Source organism: Eumetopias jubatus, unplaced genomic scaffold, assembly GCF_037043125.1.
Source record: "Eumetopias jubatus isolate StellerSeaLion01/CBP00866 unplaced genomic scaffold, mEumJub1_p1.0 scaffold_17, whole genome shotgun sequence".
Classification (NCBI taxonomy): Eukaryota; Metazoa; Chordata; class Mammalia; order Carnivora; family Otariidae; genus Eumetopias; species Eumetopias jubatus.
Genome location: NW_028274823.1, coordinates 27,435,259 through 27,455,326, shown reverse-complemented (window position 1 = coordinate 27,455,326; position 20,068 = coordinate 27,435,259). Strand labels below are relative to the sequence as shown.

Here is a 20,068-nt window from a genome sequence, read left to right as displayed (position 1 = left end):
GGACTCCAGGATCATGACCTGAGCCAAAGGCAGTCGCTGGCCAACTGAGCCACCCAGGCACCCCACCATTTATAGTGTTTCTAACTGATCCTAAAACACGAACTGGGGCACCAGGCTGACTCAGTTGGTGGAGTGTGTGACTCTTGATCTCGGGGTTGTGAGTCTGAGTCCCATGATGGAGTGGAGATTACTTACAAAATAAAATATTAAAAAAAAACATTATGGACTTTCAAAAATCAAGTTTCATAAGCTATTCTAAAATGAAGTTATAATCCATGGCATTCAGAATGATGCTTTACCTAAGCAAAGCCAATTTATATCGTCCTTGGCAGTTGTTTTGAAATTTTTATTTGGTTGTGGGAGGAAGAGCAAGAGAAGATGATTTTTTCTTGACAGAAGTTCAACCAACTCTAGATTATCCAGAGACTGTTGGCTACCCAGCCATGTGAATGGAGGGCGCTTTGTTTCTCCTCTTACTTCTGGTCCTCTTCCCTCCTGCTGCCACCTTTCGGCCATTTTACTGCTCCATAGGCTTCCTCCACAAGATGGGTAGGCAGAGATAAGGAAAGATGACACAAGTGGGCTTGATACGCGAGCTCCAGCAAAAGTCTAAGAGGAAGCTGAAACTGACAAATGAGGTTTCTGGGTAATGTGGTTTTCATTTATCTGTGTTCTAGAAGTATGCAGGCTCAAGTGTGAGTGGTATCATGGAAATAATACAAGAGATGATTGAGATCTATCTCACTCGATGTCCTACACTTTGGGCATGGAAAGGATGACAAAGTTACTTTGTTTATATTAGGTTGCATCTGAACACAAAACTGATAATAAAGCAAAGAGAGTTTAGAAGTAATATGACCATATCTTGAAAAACTATGTATTTTTAATCTATCAAAAAGCTGTTATCTTCTGGTCCAAGAGAAATGGAAGACATTCTATCCCCTCCCTTCTATGACCCCTCAAGTTTTATTTCTTAGTCATTTCCCCCAAATTATTAAAGCTGAAGTCAGCTGTTCTCAATATCATCTTCCCTGAGAATAACTGGCACTTTTAGGAGTTGCACTGACTCTTTCAAACCTCTAGAGAACCATTTAATGCTCAAAAGTGGGGTTTGCCAATCTTTTTCTGTAAGGGGTTAGATGGTAAATATTTTAGGCTCTGCGGCCTACACAATCTCTTTCATAACTACTGAACTTTGCCGTTGTAGTGCAAACCATAGAAAATCCATAAACAAGTGGACGTGGCTGTGTTCCAACAGTACTTTATTTATGGACTCTGAACTTTAAGTTTCATATTATTTTCATGTGTTATGAAACATTATTCTTTCGATTTTTTCCCCCAACCACTTAAAAATGTGAAAACCAGGGCGCCTGGGTGGCTCAGTTGGTTAAGCGACTGCCTTCGGCTCAGGTCATGATCCCGGAGTCCTGGGATCGAGTCCCACATCGGGCTCCCTGCTCAGCAGGGAGCCTGCTTCTCCCTCTGACCCTCCCCCCTCTCATGTACTCTCTCTCTCTCTCTCTCATTCTCGCTCTCTCAAATAAATAAATAAATCTTTAAAAAAAAATGTGAAAACCATTCTTAGCTCACAGGCTACATAATAGGAGGCAGGCTGGATCAGTTTGTCGACACCTGCTCTAAAGTAAGAACTTCTGGGATTGCTTCTTTCTGTCCGTGGGCACCGCCAAGTAAGCATCATTAAAATCTCCCCTCCCACCACCATCAGGTCTAAGTCAGAGTCTCCCAAAGAGCCTGAACAGCTGTGGAGGCTCTTCATCGGAGGTTTGAGCTTTGAAACAACTGATGAGAGTCTGAGGAGCCATTTTGAGCAATGGGGAACGCTTATGGCGGATTGTGTGGTAATGAGAGATCCAAACACCAAGGGCTCCAGAGACTTTGGGTTTGTCTGGGATGCCAGTGTGGAGGAGGTGGAGGCAGCCATGAATGCAAGGCCACATAAGGTGGATGGAAGAGTTGTGGAACCAAAGAGGGCTGTCTCAAGAAAAGATTCTCAAAGGCTGGTACCCACTTAAATGTGAAAAAGATTGTTGTTGGTGGCATGAAAGAAGACACTGAAGAACATCATCCAAGAGATTATTTTGAACAGTACGGGAAAATTGAAGTGACTGAACTCATGACTGACCGAGGCAGTGGCAAGAAGAGAGGCTTTGCTTTTGTGACATTTGATGACCATGACTCTGTAGACAAGATTATCATTCAAAAATCCCATACTGTGAATGGCCATGACTGTGAAGTAAGGAAGGCTCTGTCTAAGCAAGAGATGGCTAGTGTTTCATCCACCCAAAGAGGCTGAGGTAGTTCTGGAAACTTCGGTGGTAGTGATGGAGGTGGTTTTGGTGGGAATGACAACTTTGGTCGTGGAGGGAACTTTCGTGGGCAAGGTGACTTTGGTGGCAGTTGAGGTGGTGGTGGTTATGACGGCACTGGGGACTCAGTAATGATGGAAGCAACCCTGGAGGTGGTGGAAGCCGTAATGATTTTGACAGTTACAACAATCAATCCTCAAATTTTGGACCCATGAAAGGAGGAAATTTTGGAGGCAGAAGCTCTGGCCCCCATGGTGGTGGAGGCCAGTACTTTGCCAAACCATGAAACCAAGATGGTTGTGGTGGTTCCAGCAGCAGCAGTAGCTATGGCAGTGGCACTGGGTTTTCATTGCTGCCAGGAAACAAAGCTGAGCAGGAGAGGCGAGCCAGGGAAGTGACAGGGAAGCTACAGGTTACAACAGATTTGTGACCTCAACCAAGCACAGTGGTGGCAGGGCCTCACTGCTACAAAGAAGACATGTTTTATTTTATTTATTTATTTATTTTTTAAAGATTTTATTTATTTTTTTGAGAGAGAGCGAATGAGAGAGAGCACAAGAGGGAAGAGAGTCAGAGGGAGAAGCAGACTCCCTGCTGAGCAGGGAGCCCGATGTGGGACTCGATCCCGGGACTCCAGGATCATGACCTGAGCCGAAGGCAGTTGCTTAACCAACTGAGCCACCCAGGCGCCCCAGAAGACATGTTTTAGACAATACTCGTGTGCATGGGCAAAAAACTCAAGGACTGTGTTTGTGACTAATTGTGTAACAGGTTATTTTAGTTTCTGTTCCAAGGAAAGTGTTAAACATTCCAACAGAGGGTTTTAATGTAGGTTTATTTTTTTGCACCCATGCTGTTGATTGCTAAATTCAATAGTCTGATCATGATGCTGAATGTGTCTTTAAAAAATAAATAAAATAAGTAAGAATTTCTTATTGCACTCTAGAGATAAATGAAAAGAATTAACCAGGTAACTAAATGTGTCAAGCTTCAACCCTGCTCTTCTAGGCAGTGTGGAGGCTAGGGTAATAGGTCTTTTCAACCAACAATGAAAGACTATTATATACAGCCAAACTAATATAACCCATCAACCACTGCCACTCCAAGCTGCTTATGAAACTGGCAGACAGGGCTGAGTCACAAGGCCTTAGAATCTAACCCTGGGGACTCAGCTGCTCCCCCAGACTTGTTTAATCTCAAACGGCACCAGAAAATAATGAAAGGTTAACTTGGAATCCAAAACACTGTCTGGAACTGGCAGCCTAAGGTAGCTGGAGAAAGCTCCTCTCGGGTAGCTCAGAACTGACTTTTACTGGATTGTCTGATAATTCCGGGGCACTCTCAGCTAGTAAGAAATGTGGAATCTGGGTCATGTTACAACTACCTTGCAGTCTACCCTCAAGGTGTTAGAGCTTGTGATTTAAAAGTAGACCAGAAAGGTTGAGGCCTCCTTATTGAGCCTCAGGGTCATGAATGTCCTTAAATATTGCTCTTATTTGGGTGTTTCTTTCAAAGTACCTTAATCCAGCAGATGAACAGAATGAACTGTTACTTCTCTCAGCCACCTGCTTTTCCCTCTTTTTTTTTAAATTTTTAAAAAATGTTTTATTTATTCATGAGAGTCAGAGAGAGAGAGAGAGAGAGAGAGGCAAAGGGAGAAGCAGGCTCCCCACTGAGCAGGGAGTCTGATGCGGGGCTCGATCCCAGGACCCTGGGATCATGACCTGAGCCGAAGGCAGACGCTTAACCATATGAGCCACTCAGGCGCCCCTGCTTTTCCCTAACTCTTGACTGAAAAAGCACAAGAGAAATCTATAGCCCCCCCAGTTTTATTGAGGTATAATTGGCATACAGCACTGTATAAGCTTAAGGTGTACAGCATAATGATTTGACTTCAATCTATAATTCACTTTAATTTTAAAAAAAAATATTTAATTAGTTGTCAGAGAGAGAGAGAGAGAGCACAAGCAGGGAGAGAGGCAGGCAGAGGGAGAAGCCGGCTCTCCGCTGAGCAGGGAGCCTGATGTGGGACTCGGTCCTGGGATCATAACCTAAGTAGAAGGCAGATGCTCAACTGACTGAGCCACACAGGTGTCCCTCACTTTAATTTTTTTAAAAAATATTTTTATTTATTTATTTTTCAGAGAGCACAAGCAGGGGGAGTGGCAGGCAAAGGGAGGAGCAGCTCCCCACTGAGCAGGGAGCCCGATGTAGGGCTCCAGGACCCTGAGATCATGACCTGAGCCAAAAGCAGACTCTTAACTGACTGGGCCACCCAGATGTGGCCCCTCACTTTATTTTTTAAGCAGTTTTTTATTTACAGAGTAATTGGATAGATAGCCCAGAGTTCTGTATACCTACCCCACCTCCATTCCCTCCCCCAGTCTCCCCTGGTAACCTCTTGCATTAGTGTGGTGCATTTCTCACAATTCATGAGCCAATATTGATACATCACAGTCATTCTTTGTATTTTAAACTGGATTTTGACTGATCCATACTAACATGTATGCACCTTACGGTTTCATACAGAATAGTTTTGTCACTCTAAAAATCCTCTGTATGTCACCTATTCATCCATCCCTCCACTCTCCCCTGGGAGTTCTGGCAACCACTAATCTTTTACTTGTAGAGATTTTTACTAATTTCTATAGTTTTCCTTTTAAAAAATGTCGTATAGTTGGAAACAGAGCATGTATCCTTTTTCAGACTGACTTTGGCTTAGTAATATGCATTTAAGTTTCCTCCATGTCTTTTTGTGCTTGATAGCCCCTTTAAAAATTTTTTTTTCATTTCTTTTTATCAAGAAATAATATGCTATTATATAGATGTACAACAGTTTGTTTATTCATTCGTCTATTGTAAGACATCTCAGTTGCTTCCAGTTTTTGGTAATTATGAATAAAGCTGCTATTAGCATTCACGTGCAAGATTTTGTGTGGACATAAGTTTTCATCTAATTGGGTAGATTAGAATGAGTGCTGGATCACATGGTTTAGTAAGATTATATTTAACTTTGCACACTATCTTCCAAAGTGGTTGTACCATTTTGTATTCCCACAGGCAATGAATAGGAGTTCCTGTTGCTGTTGCTCCTTGTCAGCGTTTGGTACCATCAGTTTTTTAGATTTTAGCCATTCTGGTATGTATGTAGTGGCATTTCATTGTTTTTCAGTTCCCTAGGATGATTATCTTTTCATACGCTTATCTGTGTATCTTCATTGGTGAGGTGTCTTTTGCCCCCCCCTTTTTTTAAAGATTTTATTTATTTGAGAGAGAGAATGAGAGATAGAGAGCACAAGAGGGAAGAGGGTCAGAGGGAGAAGCAGACTCCCTGCTGAGCAGGGAGCCCGACGTGGGACTCGATCCTGAGACTCCAGGATCATGACCTGAGCCGAAGGCAGTTGCTTAACCAACTGAGCCACCCAGGCGCCCTCTTTTGCCCCTTTTTAATTGGGTTTTTTGTTTTCTTACTGTCGAGTTTTAAGAGGTGTGTGCGTGTGTGTGTGTGTGTGTGTGTGTGTATTTTGGGGGGAAGGGGCAAAGGGAGAAGGAGAGAGAATCTTAAGCAGGCTTCATGCTCAGTGTGGAGCCTGACGAGGGGCTTGATCTCAGAACCCTGAGATCATGATCTGAGCCAAAATCAAGAGCCGGACGCTTAACCAACTGAGCCACCCAGGCACCCCTCTTTGTATATTTTAGATACAAGTACTTTATCCCATGTGTGTTTTGCAAATATTTTCCCCAGTCTGTGGCTTATCTCTTTATTTTCTTAATAGCGTCTTTCTCAGAGCAGAAGTTTTAAATTCTAATAAAGTGTATCTTGCAAATTTTTGTCCATTTCATTTGGTACTTTTCTAAGCACTGGGGATACAAAAGTTGGAAAAAAACAAAACAAAACCAACAAAGTCCCTGTCTTTGTAGACATTACATTCCGGGGGGGGGAGAAGGGTAATAAATAAAAACATTTCTGATGGTGATGAGTACCAATAGGTCTGATCAAAGAAAAGGAAAAAAAGCAGAGAAAAATGACAGTGCCCGAAGGGTAGGGATAGGAGTCACAATTTTAAATACAGTCATCAGAGAAGGTCTCAGTGGTAAAGTGACATGTAAGCAGAGACTTGAAGGAAGTGAGGGGATAAGCCATGAGGATATCTAAGGGAAAAGAACCCTAGCGCTGCAAATAGCAATGACCAAGGCCCTGAGGTGGGAGTGTGCCAGTGTGGAAGGAGAAGCAAGCAGGCCAGTGTGGCCGGCACCAAGTTAGGGGGGAGAGGGGACAGGTAAGACAGGCCGGAAGGCAGGGTCTCGTAGGCCCCTGTTAGAACTTTGGCTTTATTCTGAGGTGGGAAGCTTATGTGCTAACGCAATCATTATACATATAGCACTGAGAAGAGACTTTAGGGAGGAAAGGCAGAAGCAAGGAGACTAGTGGGGATGACACTGCAAAAATCAATGCACAGTAGCAATGGGCTGGAAAGAAGATTCTAGAAATTTTCTAGATTCTAGAAATATTCTAAAGGTAGAACTGGCAGGATTGGCCGATAGGTCAGAGGTGGGGAGTAAGAAGAAAAGGAGCCAAGGATGACTCCAGTGCTTTTGGATGAATGGAACTGTCATTTTCGGAGAAGATAGAAGAAGCAGGTTGAGCAAAAGCAAAACTCATATACAAATTATACCCTTCTCCCCCCTGGAATGTAATGTCTACAAAGACAGGGACTTTGTTGGTTTTGTTCTGTTTTGTTTTTTTCCAACTTTTGTATCCCCAGTGCTTAGGAAGGTACCAAATGAAATGGACAAAAATTTGCAAGATACACTTTATTAGAATTTAAAACTTCTGCTCTGAGAAAGACACTATTAAGAAAATAAAGAGATAAGCCACAGACTGGGGAAAATATTTGCAAAACACACATGGGATAAAGTACTTGTATCTAAAATATACAAAGAGGGGTGCCTGGGTGGCAAATTCCTATCTTCATCCACTCGCTGTCAAGTAAATAAAATCTTAAAAAAAAAAAAAGAAAGAGTGGCCAGTGAAATACAAGGAAAATCCAAGAGAGATAGAACGGTGTTCTGGAAAACAGGGGAAGGTGTTGTTTCAAGGACTGTGTGACCGACTTCATTAACTGTACGGCGAGGTCAAGTAAGAGGAGGATGGAAAACCTTAGCAATGTGGGATTCCTGGTGAGCCTGAATGGGGGGTTCAAAAGAGAACAGGAGGAGGAAGTGAGGACAGAGCTCAGGAAACTCTTAACAGAGTTTTTTTTTTTTTTTAAGATTTTATTTATTTATTTGACAGAGAGATACTCAGCGAGAGAGGGAACACAAGCAGGGGGAGTGGGAGAGGGAGAAGCAGGCTTCCGGCTGAGCAGGGAGCCCAATGCAGGGCTTGATCAGGACCTGAGCCGAAGGCAGATGCTTAACGACTGAGCCACCCAGGCGCCCCAACAGAGTTTTGTTTTAAAGAGAAACTGAGGAATAGGGCAGTATCTGGATGGGATACACAGCCAGGGCAAGAGTTTTTTGTTTCTAAACAAGAGAAGCCACAGGCTGTGTGCATGCCCACAGAATGATCCAGCAGAAAGACGCATAGGAAGCAAAAGCAGAGAGTGAAGTTATTTGAGGATGCACGATGGTTTCTATTGGTAATGAAGTCACCAACATGGCTGACTTTATGGCACTTCCTTGTCTATGGGCAGAATTGTAGTAAATGCAAACTTTCCATTAGAGTTTAAAATGCTTTTTTTGTTGTTGTTCATGAGAGTCAGAGAGGCAGAGGCAGAGGGAGAGGGAGAAGCAGGCTCCCCGCCCAACAGGGAGCCCGATGCGGGACTCGATCCCAGGACCCCGGGATCATGACTTGAGCAAAAGGCAGATGCCCAACCATCTGAGCCACCCAGGCGCCCCCTCCATTAGAGTTTAATGAAAATAATATGCAGTTTTTTTTTCCTATCCAAGTTCATGAGACCCCCTGGTTTTAGGCCATGATCATGACAAAGTAGCTAAGGTAGGGTGGATGAACTGAAAGGCTGAGGTATTGGAGAAATGGAGTATGTGGATAGTGAGCTCTCCAAGAATTCTGAAACAGTAGTCCTACAGAACGTGACAGTGAGCTGGGAGCTAAGATCTCAGCCCCTTCCTGAATGAATGCCGCCTGAGCCAGGGAATCCCCAGTGCACAGGGCAGCTGCTTCTACTTCTGGACAGTGAAAATGATAGGAGACTTTTTCCTTATTCAGAGTTAAACTCTACCACCTAGTACTCCCCAAACTGCTCCTCACCCAGTCCTCTAGAACTATTCATGATGAGGCAAAACTCTCTGACTTAACATAGCTCTTGAAAGCAATTGAGAACAGTTCCAGGTTTCTTTTCTAGGAAGAATATCTGTCTTTCGACCATTCCTTATGCATCATTATTTCCAGGACCTCCACCATCTTGGTTGCCTCTTTGGGATACTCTTGTTGATTTCCTGGGGATGGTGGAGTCAGGGGCACTATCTTCTGATTTCCCTTCTGATGTTCAAATCACTATGGTAATTAATACTTTATTTTGTCAAGGCCAGTGTGGGCACAACATTGTATTGAGCAAAAGCAAAACTCATATACAAATTATACAAAGATGTTTCTCTCTCACAATCTGCAGCCTCCTGCTATCCCTAAATTCAGAGTGACTAATGTTATAGTAGTGGAATTATAAGAAAGAACATTACAGTGTTAATATTCCTAACACACTGCAGAAAAGACTATGAATTAGTGCATGAGAAGGAATACTTACGAGAATATCAGTATTTTCAAAATAATTTCTCCAGTATGGTCTGATTTTTCTCTGTCCACCAATGTCCCATACATTCAGTTTAAAACCTTGTGATTGTACACTTTTGATGTTAAATCCCTGAAACAGAGGCAAAAACACCAAGCTTTATTAAGCTTTGAGATCATAATTCTGACAAAGTTATATTTAACAGCTATGTTATTTATTAATCATGAGGTACTCTGCCAAATGTGATACTGGTAACACTGAAAATAGTCTGCTATGATAGGGAAGAAAGAAATGTGTTTTTACATGCTTACTTCATTCAGGTTTGGAGTCAATATTAATGTCATGGCTAACATGACACTTTCTCTAATAAGTGTACACATGTGCACACACACACCACTGCTGAGGACAACTTGGAATGAGAATAGTTCTGATAATCAACACAGACCACATCTCCTGATGGATCCTCAAGATGGTAACATTTAACAGAATATTACATTTAAACAACAAAAAAACAGGAGCTAAATCTGAAGACTCAATAGAACAGAATAAATTCCAAGTTTAAAAAGAGGCAAGAGCTACAATCTGGAAGACAGGATTCTTTTTTTTTTTTTTTAAAGATTTTATTTATTCATTTGAGACACAGAGTTAGAGAGAGCACATGAAGAGGGAGAAGCAGGCTCCCCACTGAGCCAGGAGCCCGACGTGGGGCCCGATCCCAGGACCCTGGGATCATGACCTGAGCCAAAGGCAGACGCTTAACCGTCTGAGCCACTCAGGCGCCCCTGGAAGACAGGATTCTTTAAGAAATTTCTTCATATGCGTTAATCAGGAAAAGGAGGGAGCTGAAGTCATGACATTATGGGAGAAGCTGGTTTGTAACTGGACCCTTAGCCCTGTGAGGAAGGGATGACCTGCTGGAATAGCATGTTCAAACTCTGAAGTGGGGCCCTCAGTTACAGGAAGTGATGAAAATAAACAAGCAGGCATTGGAAACTCTTCTTTCATAAGCATTTCTGATGAACTTGAAAAGAAAATATTCATTTTCAGGACAGTGACTCAAGGTGGAACTTTGAAGAAGGTGAGCAAATCAGGGGCAGGTGGAACTGTGAGCTGGGAGTTGGTGTGCAGAAAAACAAATTAACAAGACCTCTGGGGTTTGGAGAGAAGGCATTTCATGAGCAATAATTAAAAAATAAATCTTTTTCTGAGAATGATATAGTGAAATCAGGACTTGAAAAATCCAATCAACAGCTTGCTATCACAGAAGTGACAGTTTATCCAGGAGAACTGGAGTGAAGTGGGCCTGGGGACGTCTCCATAAACATTTGCTTCATATGGCAGCCTGCCAATACTACTTGCCTCTTGCAGAAGGACAAGGCACAGTGTGATGGTGTAGGAACACTGCCACCCAATTGCCACTGAGGATAAATGGACTATAGGGGATACCGGGGGATGATGCTGACTACAGCTCCCGTAAGATGCCAACAACTGAATAAATTAGAAGTTTAAGAACTCTAAAGGGAAGTGGCTTAAGCTTATTGCAAAAGGCAGCTTCATTCTGACTCACTGACAAAACCACTTTTGTGTGCTTAAAAGTTCTACACTTAACTATAATATTCAATGTCAAAGCCAGTAATGTCAAATCTTTCTGGAATGAAGCAGGAGATAAATAAGAGTAACTCCTGGAATTTGACCATATGTATCAACTGCCTTAAAATTCTATAAGTCATCAAAAGAAAAAAAATTCTATTAAGTCATCGGACCAACAAATCTAAGAAATTATTCTAAGGAAATAATGGGTGCAAACATTTAGAAATGGGTATTACATAAGTATTATTTACCTTTATTTTTTAAAGGTAAATACTTTTTTTAAAGATTTTTTAAAATCTTTTTTAAAGATTTTATTTATTTGGCAGAGAGAGACAAAGCGAGAGAAGGAACACAAGCAGGGGGAGTGGGAGAGGGGGAAGCAGGCTTCCCGCTGAGCAGCGAGCCAGAGGTGGGGCTTGATCCCAGGACCCTGGGATCATGCCCTGAGCCGAAGGCAGACAATTACCCACTGAGCCACCCAGGCGCCCCGTCATTTTTATTTTTTATTTTAAATATACGCATCATAGGGGCACCTGGCTGACTCAGTAGAGCATGCGACTCTTGGTCTCAGGGTTGTAAGTTCGAGCCCCATGTCAGGTAGAGAGATTAATTAAAAATAAAGTCTTTAAGGGGCGCCTGGGTGGCTCAGTCGGTTGGGCATCTGACTCTTGGTTTTGGCTGGGGTCCTGATCTCAGGATCTTGAGATCCAGCCCACATGGGGCTCCATGCTCAGTGTAGACTGTGCTTGAGATTCTTTCCCCTCCCTCTCCCTCCTCCTCTTCTCCTCCCTCTGCTCATGCTCTCTAAAATAAAATCTTTTTTTTTTTTTAAGATTTTATTTATTTGACAGAGAGAGACACCATGAAAGAGGGAACCCAAGCAGGGGGAGTGGGAGAGGGAGAAGCAGGCTTCCCGCTGAGCAGGGAGCCCAATGCGGGGCTCAATCCCAGGACCCTGGGACCATGACCTGAGCCAAAGGCAGATGCTTAATGACTGAGCCACCCAGGCTCCCTAAAATAAAATCTTTAAAAAATAAAATAAAATCTTTAAATATACCCATCATATATGCATAGAAAAAAGAGGATACATTTTTTTAAAGATTTTATTTATTTATTTGAGAGAGAGAGGGAGGGCATACACACAGAGGTTGAGGGAGAGAGAGAAAGAGCTTCCCCACTGAGCAGGGAGCCTGATGCAGGGCTCCATCCCAGGACCCTGGGATCATGACCTGAGCCGAAGGCAGACGCTTAACCGACTGAGCCACCCAGGCGCCTCCCTACTTTTTCTAATATAAAACAAAAACACAATGAAAACTTGTTTTTCTTTTTTTAAAGATTTTATTTATTTATTTGACAGAGACAGAGAAGGAGGGACACAAGCAGGGTGAGTGGGAGAGGGAGAAGCAGGCTTCCCACAGATCAGGGAGCCTGATGTGGGGCTCAATCCCAGGACCCTGGGATCATGACCCGAGCCAAAGGCAGACACTCAATGACTGAGCAATCCAGGTGCCCTGAGAGCTTGTTTTTCTAAATTTTTTTAAAGATTTTATTTTTAAGTAATCTTTATACCTAATGTGGGGCTCAAACTCACAACCCTGAGATCAAGAGTTGCATGTTTTTCCGACTAAGCCAGGCACCCAGGAGGCTTGTTTTTAAAGAATAAATATGGGGGCACCTGGGTGGCTCAGTTGGTTAAGCGCCCATCTCTTCATCTCAGCTCAGGTCTTGATCTCAGGACTGTGAGTTTAAGCCCCATGTTGGGTTCACACTGAGTGTGGAGCCTACTTAAAAATAACAAGAAAAAGGGGTACTTGGGTGGCTCAGTTGGTTAAGCGCTGTACTCTTGATTCTGGCTCAGGTCATGATCTCAGGGTCATGAGATCCAGCCTCCTGTTGGGCTCTGCGCTCAGTGGGGAGTTTGAGATTCTCACTCTCTGCCCCTCTGCTCATGTACACATGCTTGCTCTCTCTCTCAAATTATTTTTTTTAAAGATTTTATTTATTTATCTGACAGAGAGAGACAGAGCGAGAGAGGGAACACAAGCAGGGGGAGTGGAAGAGGGAGAAGCAGGCTTCCCACCGAGCAGGGAGCCTGATGCGGGGCTCAATCCCAGGACCCTGGGATCATGACCTGAGCCGAAGGCAGGCGCTTAACGACTGAGCCACCCAGGCGCCCCTTAACTTTATTTTTTTAAAAAAGATTATTTATTTTTATTTGAGAGAGAATGAGAGCTAAAGAGATCACAGAGGGAGACAGAGAAGCAGACTCGCCACTGAGCAGGGAGCCTGACAGGCTCGATCCCAGGATGCTGAGATCATGACCTGAGCCGAAGGCAGACGCTTAATGACTGAGCCACCCAGGAGCCCCTCAAACAAATTTAAAAAAAAAAGGATAAATATGAAAACTTGACATCATATAATAACAAAGTCACCTATAACATATCAAATAAAGCCTAAAAGTTAGAATTGGAACTTTGAGTCCATAACTTAAGAGTTCATTTCTATGGTCACAGTGCTGGATGCCCTCATTTTACTGGTACTCTTAAGAGATACAGCCTACTGCTAGTACTCAATTAAAAAGAAGAAAAAAAAAACCCTAGACTTTTCTTTTTCTGGCAGAAATCCTGACACAGTAATATGTGTTTTTAGCCCTTCTAGACTAGACCACTGTAATTTGCTCCTCCTTAGGCTATACATTAAATTTGTTCAGAAGCTGTAAAATTGCTCATTTGGTAGCAATTGAAATGACTTTTCTGCAAAAAGTTGCAGATCAGTAAGACTCACAAGCTGTGAAGTACACAGACCAGCACAGCCATTCAAACCTGACACTAAACTTGTATCACAGTACAGTGGTGGAAAATGCTTAAAAAAACTCTGCTTTTGCTAAAACCTCTAATGCTCAAAAACTTTAAAGTGACTAAGACCAACAGGGCTGTCCTCTAGTTAGGAAACCCAACAGGCTGGTCAAAGGTCAAGCCTTCTCAGGATTTCCTACAGGGAAGGAGGTCTAAAGAAGGAGGGTTGTTCCACTTAGGATTTGTCTTTCAACTTCCACACTGGCAGCACCACGGTTGCCTGATCCTTTGTGTTTTGCTTGCTTAGCCTTAGGAAAGAGGCTGGATTAAAAAATATAAGGGATTTTTTAATTAAAAAAGTGATAGATATATTTGTATTGATTAAGTCTGAAAAACATACACTAAAATATTAACAGTAGTTTTTCTCACAGTACTGTTTTTTTCTTTTATATTCTCTCTGTATTTTCTTTTCGTTTTTATTTTAAGATTTTATTTATTTATTTGAGAGAATGAGCACACACAAGCACAGGGGAGGGGCAGAGGGAGAGGAAGAAGCATGTGGGGCTTGATCCCAGGACCCTGAGATCAGGACCTGAGCCGAAGGCAGATGCTTAACCGACTGAACCACCTGGGCGCCCCTCTCTCTGTATTTTCTGCACATGTTAATTTCATTATGAAAAGATTAAGCTATTTTTTTAAAGTAATCACTTAGAGCTGAGGGAATTTTTTTTTTTTTTAAAGATTTTATTTAGGGTGCCTAGGTGTCTCAGTTGTTTATTTATTTATATATATTTTAAAGATTTTATTTATTTGGCAGAGAGAGACAAAGCAAGAGAGGGAACACAAGCAGGGGGAGTGGGAGAGGGAGAAGCAGGCTTCCTGCTGAGCAGGGAGCCTGATGCGGGGCTCGATCCCAGGACCCTGGGATCATGACCTGAGCTGAAGGCAGCTGCTTAACTGACTGAGCCACCCAGGTGCCCCTGATTGTGTCTTGATAATATACATGCTTATTTATTTTTTTAAAAAAGATTTTCTGTGGGGGGGGAGGGAGAGAGAGAGAGAGAGAGAGAGAGAGAGAGAGAGAGAGAGAGAGAGAGAGCAGAGTGGGGTGAAGGGCAGATGGAGAAGCAGACTCCCTGCTGAGCAAGGAGCCTGATGTGGGGCTTGATCCTGGGAGTCCAGGATCATGACCTGAGCCGAAAGCAGATGCTTAACCGACTGAGCCACCCAGGTGCCCCTATATATGCTTATTTAAATTATTTATTTAAAAATTGGTAAAATATACATAACATAAAATTTACCATTTTAACCATTTTTAAGTGTAGAGTTCAGTAGTACTAAGTGCATTCACGTTGTTGTGCAACCATCACCACCAGCCATCCACAGAACCTTTTTCATCTTATAACACTGACTCTCTGTGCCCTTTCAGCAATGACCCCTCCAATCCCCTCTGTCTCCAGCCCCTGGTACCCACTATTCTACTTTCTGTCTCTATGAATTTGACTACTCTAAGTACCTCATACCTATGGAATCACTTGGTATGTTTTTGAAATCTTAGACTGTTTTTAAATTGTATAGACTTATCTCAGTAACAAAACTTGAGGGTGGACAAAACTGTATTTCCCATTTTGCCTTCCATATTGCTATGATCACTTTCCATATGTCACACAGGCACCTGGGCCCAGGGCAGTGCTCACCTGTGTAGGTGTAATGTGGCTGATGTCTTCAGATGCAAGCTGCTTCAGAAGAGTGGTCTTGCCAGCATTATCCAAGCCCAGGAGAAGAATTCTCACCTCCTGGTCTGGTGCACTTTTCAATTTGCGCAAAATTGAGAGCAAGCCCTTAAACAACCATGAAGAAGAGAGATTACTTTTGGGGCACTGACTTTGATATTAGTAGATATCAGAATATCTTCTCCTCCTTGAAAAAAGTTCTTGGTTGTGGAGAGCTCACAGTACTATTTTTCAGCTCAATGTCATTTATTCCATTTGCTTCTTCCTCCTAAGTTTTGGCAGAAGTACTTCAGCAAATTCAGCAACTCAATAAATAGCATGGCTTATTGCTGTTCCTCCTATTAATCCAGTTTAGCAGTCACCCCAAATCTTCTGGGAGTGTGAACTACTACTCAATTAATGTTCCTAAAGCCCTTCATATACACTTTAGAGTAGAGCACACATCATATCAGACTATAGGTAATTGATTTTTGTATTTTTCTCCTAGAGTGAAATTTATTGCAGGTAAGAGTTATAGCTTTGGTTTCCCACAATGCCTGGCACTTATTGGATAGACATTAGATAATAGTTGTTGAATTAAATACAATTATCCACCCAAGTAAGTGCAAGATTTTACCATGCTACACACACACACACACAAACACACACACACTCTAAAAAAAAACCTTGTATAAAATTGTTTAAGACTTTATTTCAGTTTACATTTAAGACTTCAGCATTCAAAATACTCTATCATCACCTAAAAAAACCCCAATACTCTATCACCATCTAATTTTCACAAGACCCATATAGGACAGGCGCATAGTATAAATTATGTTTTTCAGATGAAGAATCGGATACAACAGAGAGGTTAGAACATTGTCAGTCAGTCATGAAGAATAAAAATCACAATTTAGCCAGGGTATTTTTTACTAGTAATTTAATATAATGTTTCTTGTTTTTATTATTTTTTAATGACTAGAAATAAACCATATTGCCTTTTAGCTACCAACATAAGAAAAATTGTATAAGATAGTTATTTGTTCTGTCCTGCAGCTGACAGTCTTGTTCCAATGAGGCATGAGTTACAACAAGAATCAAAGAATTCCAGAGTTTAAAGGGCATATAATCTAATCTCCCAGCCCAAGCAGAAATTCCTTCAAGCTGAGTCTTAGAATTAGATAAAATGATTATATATTTTTTTATCCTTATTGCACCAGGCAATAATTCAAACCAGCCTGTTCACTAAGATCAAATAACCATTCTGTGAAATAATTCTCAACAACTGAGTCTTTGGACAATGATATGCAAATATGCATAATTATTAAGAATTCCTTTCTGCCTCAGAGACTCTTTGTTTACCACTTCTAGTGTTCTGTATTTGCACTGACTTGTTAAGGATTACATTAACCTCTCTGTACCTCAATTTTTTCCAGCAATAAGATAGAAGATTTAGTTTAAGACAGAAAGACAAATTCTATACCAAAAGATTTAGGAAGAATGATTGAATAGATTTCAAACAAACAAAAAGATAGGCAGGTCTTTTTTTTAATTTTAATTTTTTTTTTTGGCATGACATTTTTCTTTTGTTTTTATCTTATCTGGCCTTGAATACTTTGACAACATTCCTTTTTTAAACTGTATTTATGAGAAGTCTCCCTGTCTTCTATTAGCTACATTGCAATCACTCATTTATAATACCATCTTTCAGAACAGTTAAAATTAGAATTCTGAGATCCTCAGGGGACTGGTAATATAAAAAGGCTAGAACAGGGAAAACACATTGTACTACTCATCCTGAGTTCTTGATTAGATGTCCTCATTACCTCTTCCAAAATAACCGAAATTTATCACATCAGTACATGAAACGACAGTACAGGTAAAATTCTCATGCATTATCTACTAGTGTAGGGATCATGAAAGATGTTTCTATAAAATATTTTCAAGGTTCAAAATGAATGTTTTAGGTTTTTCCTCACATGTCTCCTCTTTTAAAACAAATGCGTAAATAAAAATACTGCTTTCTGCAGGCTGAGACTTTTTACACGCTCATTATATTTGAAATTGAACAATGAAGAGAAATTAATTTCTATTCATCTTAAAAGGGGAGAAGCAAAGCACAGAAGAGAAAACCATTCTAACTATACCTAAACTTTATTAACTTAAAGGTATCAAAAAATGATACTTCTATATTTCTAATGAGTGATTTTCCTTATCAGGAATTAACTTCATATGCTTCACCTTTAAGTGAAATTACAGAGAAATGGAAAGTTCAGTTACTATTTTCTTCTACCAAAATGATAAATAGCATCTGAAGCATGGTCTAGGGAAGACAATGCAAATACAGTACAGCATCATATTAACCCAACTACTGAGGACAGGGGATCACAGGATTATCAGGTTTGCTAAATAGGGAAGAGGATATTTATAGATATCAGAGTTCTGCCTGAAAGGTACAAAGTAAGCTGATTTAAGAGGCTGGAGGAAAGAGAGCAGAATAAGTCTATGTTTCTAAACATAAGTGTCCATCCTTTATTTTAAATGTCAAATGAAGGGAGACAGCCATTAGAAGTTAATTTTATTATGGGGCTGAGTTTTGTAGTATAAATACAAGGAAACAAATTTTTAAAGTGCATTTTTTGTTAAAATACCCATTCATTCCTTCATTCACATTAAATATCCACAGTGTGCCCCACATACAACAGTGAGCAAAACAGATATGATTTCTATGTAGGATTTGTACTCCTTTGACATTAAAGACAATTTAAGAAATCGGAACTTTAGTTCATTGTTTAAAGTCTATTATCAGCATGGGTGCATATAAGTTATCTGCACCCTGGTGGACAGAAGTGGTCTGACTCAGTCATAAGACATCTAAACAAACTTTCTACAGGCAAATTATGAATACATGTGCTATTGACTACAGATATTTTATCTGCCTCAAAATCAGCTTAAACTCAGCTACTGGCAGAGGCACGGTGCACTGACCTAAAATGATACAAACTAGGTCATTCAGAGAAACTAGGCTGGTAGAGGGTGAGAGAGGAATGTGATGGTGGATGGAAAGTGTATGTGGCTGTGAGGAGCAGTTAAAATTTTTAAATATTAAAATTAATAAGCCATCTGTCAAGTACATGTACTCCCCATAACTAGCTTAAATGGAACTGACTTCAATGTGTCTTTACCTCTTTAACAGAAAAATTATGCCGCTCAGGGAGATGTTATTAACTTCCAGGAACTCCTATAGCTTTGATAGGGAGAACCTCACCCAAACTTGTCTTCTTTCTCCTCATCTCTCTACTAAATAAATACAGTGTTTCCTGAGGAACAAAATATGGGCATTTCCTCAGGAAGAGTGGGTTCCCACCTTACCAGACTCCTAATAAAAACATTGGGGATGGGGATGGGGGTGGGGGTGCCCGCCTTGCTCTGTCAGTAAAGCATGCGACTTGATCTCCGGGTTGTGAGTTCAAGCCCCACATTGTGGGTAGAAATTACTAAAAAAAAAAAAAAGAGGGCGCCCGGGTGGCTCAGTCAGTTAAGTGTCTGCCTTAGGCTCAGGTCATGATCCCGGGGTCCTGGGATCGAGCCCCGCATCGGGCTCCCTGCTCCGCAGGAAGCCTGCTTCTCTCTCTCCCACTCCCCCTGCTTGTGTTCCCTCTCTCACTGTGTCTCTGTCAAATAAATAAAATCTTAAAAAAAAAAGAACATTATGGGCTTTGGAATTTCATAGACTTGAATTCACCTTTCTTCCATGTATAACCCCGGGCACCTAGAAAATGGGAACAATACTTATATCTTAAGAAAAATGCTCTGAAGATTAAGTGAGATAATGTATGTAAAGCATAGTGCGTAGTAGACACTCGAAGCAGTAGTTGCGTTGGTTGTTTTGTTTTTTAACTTTTCACTGACCATCTTCTGACCAGAAAACACAATCTTAGGAACGGTCTTCCAATGCTGAACATGCGCGTTGGTGGTATAGTGGTGAGCATAGCTGCCTTCCAATGCTGAACATGCTTGATAACTACCACTAGGTTCATGTATGTAGAAAGTACTCCATAAATAATTTGAGTGAAGGGGTCATCTGTTAAATAGCAGTGATTACTTAATGCACTAACATTACTGTCATCTTAGTATTTTACCAAAGACGATATCAAAAGGCAGGGCTAAAATAGCTGACTAAAAGTTCAGAGAAAACATTGGGGTTTTTAAATAAGAAATAAAACATATTAGTCATAGCTGAAGGTTTATAAAGCAGAAACAAAAACCTGGGACTCATCCTTTAGTTGTACAGTTATCACAGGGATGGGTGACACACTTAATCACACCACTGATGGTTTAAATTCTATGTTCCACTTTTAGTTCTAAGAATAGCTCACACTTTTGGAGATAAAAAAATGTATTTGGGAAACCAGATAAAGAATCCAGAATGATTTGCCCTAATTTCATATTGTTCATTTTAGGAAAAAAGAAAAAGAAAAAAATCTGTCTTGATCAATGAACACAACAGTTGTATACAATAGTGCTGTAGCACTGTCAATTTGCTGTCTACAGTGTCAATTTGCACCTGGAAACATGAGCAGTGGTTAATTTATTGTAGCCCTGTAATTATAAATTAAACAATCATGAAATTACAGAGTCCACTTAGTTGATAAACAAACTGGGAAAAGTTAGCCAGCGCTCATGCGTTTCTCATTTATGACGACATCTCATTCTCTGTTGGTTTGGCATGCCTTTTTCATTCCAATTCTAGTTATTTTCTGTGTAAATATTTATGTTTGTACTCATTTGTTGAGAAAAACTTAGCCTTTAAATGGACAGCCCATGTATAAATGATTAATAAAAAGAAAACATGTAAAAATCTGTTTAGCCTGAGGTTAATAAAACTG

General features: G+C 41.0%; 1 protein-coding gene and 1 pseudogene across 1 annotated transcript in view; one reads left to right on the top strand and one right to left on the bottom strand.

The window, feature by feature from the left end:
- The window catches only part of ARL3 (ARF like GTPase 3), a 36,804-nt gene that overhangs the window by 15,068 nt on the left and 1,668 nt on the right, over window positions 1-20,068 (bottom strand). Inside the window, exons 2-3 of the mRNA XM_028098681.2 lie at window positions 15,165-15,308; window positions 9,098-9,214 (exon numbers count right to left, since the gene is read on the bottom strand). Coding sequence (XP_027954482.2) covers window positions 9,098-9,214; window positions 15,165-15,308 — 261 coding nt within the window. The remainder of the gene's footprint in view (window positions 1-9,097; window positions 9,215-15,164; window positions 15,309-20,068) is intronic.
- Window positions 1,784-2,613, top strand: LOC114205164 (heterogeneous nuclear ribonucleoprotein A1 pseudogene; annotated as a pseudogene).